The 5,544-nt window shown below is 41.2% G+C and overlaps 1 protein-coding gene across 1 annotated transcript; it reads right to left on the bottom strand.

Annotated features, from left to right (window-relative positions):
* Window positions 1-3,608: 3,608 nt before the first annotated feature.
* On the bottom strand, window positions 3,609-4,754 carry Spz1 (spermatogenic leucine zipper 1). The gene has a single exon (XM_047554746.1). The coding sequence runs from the start codon at window positions 4,752-4,754 to the stop codon at window positions 3,609-3,611; it is 1,146 nt and encodes a 381-aa protein (XP_047410702.1).
* Between the last annotated feature and the right edge of the window lie 790 nt (window positions 4,755-5,544).

Raw genomic sequence — 5,544 nt, 5'->3', positions numbered from 1 at the left:
AATGTTTTTTGTTTTAAATCATCTTGATTTTGTACTAAATGCACTCATGAGGCTATTGGATCAGAGGGGCAGATTATTATGACTTAAACATAATTGTTCTGGGTCCCCTTGTCCCAAGTCTTAATCCTGGGGATATGTAAGAAGAACCAGATGTCATCCTGTGATGGGTGTGTACTGTAAGAGAGGGATTCTGAGAGAATGAGTCTGGGTTTGTATATGAAGAGAGAGGCAGCTGTCTGCCTCCTCTTCAAAAAGGAGAGAGAGAAAAAAACTCTGCTCCTTGAAGGTAAGGTGGAACCATCCTGAGTTCTTGATCCAAATCTTAAGAATATAAATAGGCACTGTGGCACATGCCTGTAATCCCAGCGACTCCAGAGGCTGAGGCAGGAGAATCACTAGTTTGTGGCCAGCAACTCAGTGAGACCCTGTTTCAAAATAAAAATAAATAAATAAAAAGGTCTGAGAATGTAGCTTAGTGGGAGAGTGCCCCCAGGTTCAATTCCCAGGACCAGGAAAGAAAGGAAGGAAGGAAGGAAGGAAGGAAGGAAGGAAGGAAGGAAGGAAGGAAGGAAGGAAGGAAGGAAAGAAGGAAGGAAGGGAGAAAGAAGGGAGAGAGAGAATATAATAAATTTGTCCAGGGCAGAGAAGGCAGCGTGTTCAGCTTTACAACCCAGACCTGTCTCCAAGTTCCCAGACTTTACCCCCAAAGCACACATCTCTGAAATGATGTAAATTTTGAATGCTCACTATCTATATGTAGTTACCTTCTTGAGTTTGGTTTTAGTCCAAAAATCTCTCATTTCCTTTAAATTTACTGAGAAAATCCTAATTATGCAGAACACAAATACTTCTCTTTACATCCTAAGTCTTGTGAAATTAATTCTTCCTTCTGAGCACATGATTGCCCAACTAAAGATCCCATTTCCTAATCACTTTCAGACAGATGTGACCATGTGACTGACTTCTCATCACTGGAAAATTTTGTTTCTGGTACGGAGCTACGTGCAAACTAATATTAAAACCATGAACTCCCTTATGTTTTCTGTGTTATGCAACAAATATTACATATTGCATATTTCTGGGTTTCTCCAAAAACTTTATAAATTTTGTACTTCCTTTGTCAGTTTGTTGTGGTAGCATGAGTGCCTCAGTTAGTTGGAGAATTAACCATTTAACATTTGACAAATGAGTGACACTGACAGAATTTGGTCTGGCAATGTATATGAACAACTTACATATGAAAAGCAATTATTTGGTTCAGCCATGTTGTAGTTATTCACTTCACATTCCTCCTATGTGGAATTTCTGTTGGAAATGGAGAACAAAGTCTGGGAGAGCACTCATTTTCTTGAATGAGAAAAAAATGAGGATTAGTGGAGTGACCAAATGGGCTTTTCCCACACATGGTGACAGATTCTTTTAGCTTTCCCTTATTGATGTCATCTTCATTCCTGAAGGATGTCTTCATGGGGTAAAATAATTCTGTCTTAACATTTCTTTTCACTTAAATAATTCTGGCTTAACATTTCTTTTCATTTGGTTCTTAAAAGATACTTCCTTTGGCCTCCATGATTTCTAAAGAACAATTTACTATCATTTGGATCATTGTTCCCCTATATCAAATGTATTTTTTCTCTTTGGCTGCTTTAAACATTTTTCCTTTGTCTTTAGGGATCAGAGATTTGATTATGAACTGGACGTGTTGGCGCATGCCTATAATCCCAGCGTCTTGGGAGGCTGAGGCAGGAGGATCGAAAGTTCAGAGTCAGCCTCAGCAATTTAGTGAGGTGCTAAGCAACTCAGTGAGACCCTGTCTCTAAATATAATACAAAAAAGGGCTGGGATGTGGCTCAGTGGTTGAGTGCCCCTGAGTTCAATCCCCAGTACTGAAAAAAAAAATTAATTATGAGTATATTGAATTTTTTTTGAGGATATACTATTTAGAGTTTTTAACTTAGTATATTTTTCAGTTTTACAATTTTCATTTATGTCTCTCCTTTATGTCTTTTATTCTTTCAATTCAAGTGTTTGTAATTGCTCATTGAAGCTTTTTATGATGATACTCTAAAATCCTTGTTGGATAATTCCAATATATAGGTAATTCCATTGTTGGCAACTGTTAAGTTTTTTTCTGATTCAAGTTGAGACTTTCCTAGTTCTTGATATGATGAGGGCTTTCTCTCTATTGTATCCTAGACATTTCGGGCATTAAGTTATGGAACCCATGTAGCGTCCACTGGCCGTGTGCTCCACTGGGGAAGGTGGAGGACCGGAAGGGTGCCTTGACACCCTCGGGTGGAGGGTGGAATTCTGCCCGAGCTCTGAACCATTCCAGAAAAGCAGGGGAGGGATGCTTCATTACCACCTGGCAAGGAAGCACGTCTAGACTCTCCACTCAACTTTTGCCAAGGGGGGAGTGGAGGTATAATGTTTTCCATGCAATTTGGCTGCATCAGGGCAGTTTGGGTCAAAGTTTCTATCTGACCAGTCTGTCCCTTTCCTCATCTTTTGGCAAAAGGAAACAGGCTTTATGGAGGACATTTTTTTGTCTGTATACATTAGAATTCCTAGGTGATGGGCTCCTCCAGCATCCAGCTCAGCACCCAGGAATTCATCACCATGTTGTTAAGGAACATGGGTCTCAGGGTTCCTGGCCACTCCACCTTCTTCTCTCCACCTCTCAGAGTCTTGGATCTGTGTTACATATAATATCCAGGATTTCTAGCTTCCTTAGAAGAACAGGGAGAAATACATCTGCTCCATCTTTTCTGGAACCAGAAGTTCACCTCCCTTAGAAGATGATATTAGCCACCGCCCCCACCCCACTGACATTTTTCCCAATTGGGGAAATAGAACTTTTCCAGCAAGAAACCAAAATCTAGGGCTGGGGATATAGCTCAGGGTAAAGCACAAGGCCATGGGTTCAATCCCTAGCACAGAAAAAAAAAAAAAAAAATCTAGAAACACCTCCATTCCTCTAAACAAGTAGAGGGGTCTTTCCCCAAGGGCTGCTGCTGCCCAGTATGCCCACAGCTCACTAGCTGAGGATCAAGGGAGGAACTTTAAAGTAGAACTAGCAGGTAGGCAGGAAAACAATTTGTTCATGGATAGTTAATGAGTATTTTTCTTTTTTTTTAAACTCCACCATATCCCACACTTCAGTATATGAATGTGTTTCAGTAGAAACATTTAGAAAGTGAGCTTTAGATCATCACACAATTAGAGCATTATATACTCTGCCCCCCAGGACATCCCCTCCCCCAGATAATGATTAAAGAAAAAAAACTTTCCTTTTTATTCTGCTTTTTATTTAGATCTTAACTGGTCCTATAACTTCTCTTTCTTGGTTAAAGTGTCATAAGATCTCTATGACCACAAAAACCAAGCAGATTGTAGTTATAACTTGATGTTGACACGGCGGTCATTAGTGATTGAACGTAACTGCTGAAGTAGTGACTAACGTGCTCATCTTCTTATTATGGCTCTTTCTGGACCGAATCAGAAGATCTATCTAGGCTTGATGATCAGCGATGCCTGAAAGTGGATGGGTTAGGAGTAGTTTTCTGAAGATTTGCCTTGTTTATCCTGCTTTTGTTGTTGTTGATTTTCTATCTCAAGCTGCTGGCCGGCCTCTTTTTTCTTAGACCTCTTGCAATATGATTATTGAGCTGGTTATTACGAGCTTTCTTATTAAGACAAACATCCAGGCTTCTGGAGACTCCGATTTTTTTCTGAACTATACCTCCTGTTTCTTGCTTGTTCTCCTTATTAGTTTCTACTTGCTCTAATTCCCATGTCTTCCGTTTTTTCATGATCTGCTTGGGGTATATCTGGTTCAGCTTCTCCAGTGGACTTTCCTCTTGGTGCTGATGGAGTTCCTTGAGGAGCTCTACTCTCTTCTGTAAGATTTGGCATTCGTTGTCCAACAAAGCTGCAATCAAGTGCAGAGAATAGGTGTCGTGGTTCAGTTTCTTCACTTGCTCTTCCAGTTCATTCTTAATGGACACCTGATTATTTGGTTCCGTTTTGAGAATAGCTTGATTAATTTTAAGACTGTCTCTTCTGTCTTTCTGGGATTTCTGATAGGACTGTATGAGTCCGTGGAGCTCGGAATGTTGCTTACTCCAGTGTTCTGCTTCTTGTAGTAATTTTTCCATGTTGTTCAGAAGTTTAATATTTTCTTCTTGAGCATGAGGGGATACATACTTTCCTTCTTCTTCACTTGGTTGGGTTTCATTAAGGACTCTTTTTTCTTCTGAACAATCTGCCAAATCCCTTACAGAAACTTGTACCTTGTTCTTGGGACTCTGGTTCTCACAGACCACCTCCTGTTTCTTTGCCTTCTGTTCTTCCTCTGGAACTGAATTAATGAGCAGGTTTTTCAATAGTGTTTTATTTGTTTTGCCAAATTCTCTGATTTTTTCTGTAAGTTCTAACACATCCTCAGAAATAATGGTTTCCTCAGAAGTTTCCTTTGCTTCTGTGATCTTCTCTTCAAAGCCTGTCACAATGTTAAGAATATCTCCAAGTTCTCTTATGAGATTTTCAAACGTCTGGGCAGTCTGTGGTCCTGTTAAAATTTGGCTATCTTTTATTAGGGAAGGAGGGGAGCCCCAGCATGAAGAGGGAAGTGATCCAATTTCGAATAAAGCAATAGTAATCCCAGAGTTCAGAATCTGTTCATGAAGAGTAGGAGTAGGATCACAGGCTTGGGAGGGGGTAGACGTCTCAGCTGAGCTCTCAGAGCTGGCCATCAGTGCGTGAGGAAAGCAGAAAACTTTAGTGATTCCAGGAAGGACAGGTGACAATCTTCTGTGCAAATGGGTGGAGAACGTGGAACCAAGCAGAAGTTAGGAATCAGAGTTAAGGATGAAACTGAGGAGATGATGTTTACTTGGAAGGTGACATCTCAGACAGCCTGGGGGGGGAGGGGGTGGGAGAGGGGACCAGGAGCTGGGGCTCCATCTCTCCTTTCCTAGCTTTCTGGTATTTATTCCCTGACCCTGGCGACCAGGCCTTTATTCTGTCACTGTACCATTGTGGCCTATCCCCAGCTTCTCTCTCCTTCGTGTCACAATGGAAACCTCTTTAACTCCTGCCTAGTGACTTATGCATCAAAATCAACCTTGAGCTACTCCTACTACCCACCAGAGAAAGATCTCTGTACCAGTCCTCACCTCCTAACTGCTAGGTTCCCATTCACCTCTTCTCACTGCACTACAGTCACTTCCTCACCTCACCCGTCCCCCCAGCCCAGCCTCAACCTGCAGCAGGTTTATGTCTCTCCAAGGGCCTGGCTAAGCTAAGTCCCCCAGGAATCTCCCCATTCTTTTACAACCTGGAGTCCTATTGTTCTAGGAGCAATAAAAGAGATACATAACAGAACCCTGAAAATGCTGCATCTTTTTGTGATTTTAGGGAAATAATGTCAGGAATCACTCTGTAAATATTCTACTTCAGTGAGAAGGGGTTTTCTGAATGGGTCTTTAGCAACACAAATACAAACTGGGAATTTTCTGGGCTTTTTGAAATACAGCATCCTGT

This window comes from Sciurus carolinensis, chromosome 6 (genome assembly GCF_902686445.1).
Source record: "Sciurus carolinensis chromosome 6, mSciCar1.2, whole genome shotgun sequence".
Lineage (NCBI taxonomy): Eukaryota > Metazoa > Chordata > Mammalia > Rodentia > Sciuridae > Sciurus > Sciurus carolinensis.
Note: the sequence above shows the minus strand (reverse complement) of the source record. Positions and strands in the feature narration are given on the sequence as shown.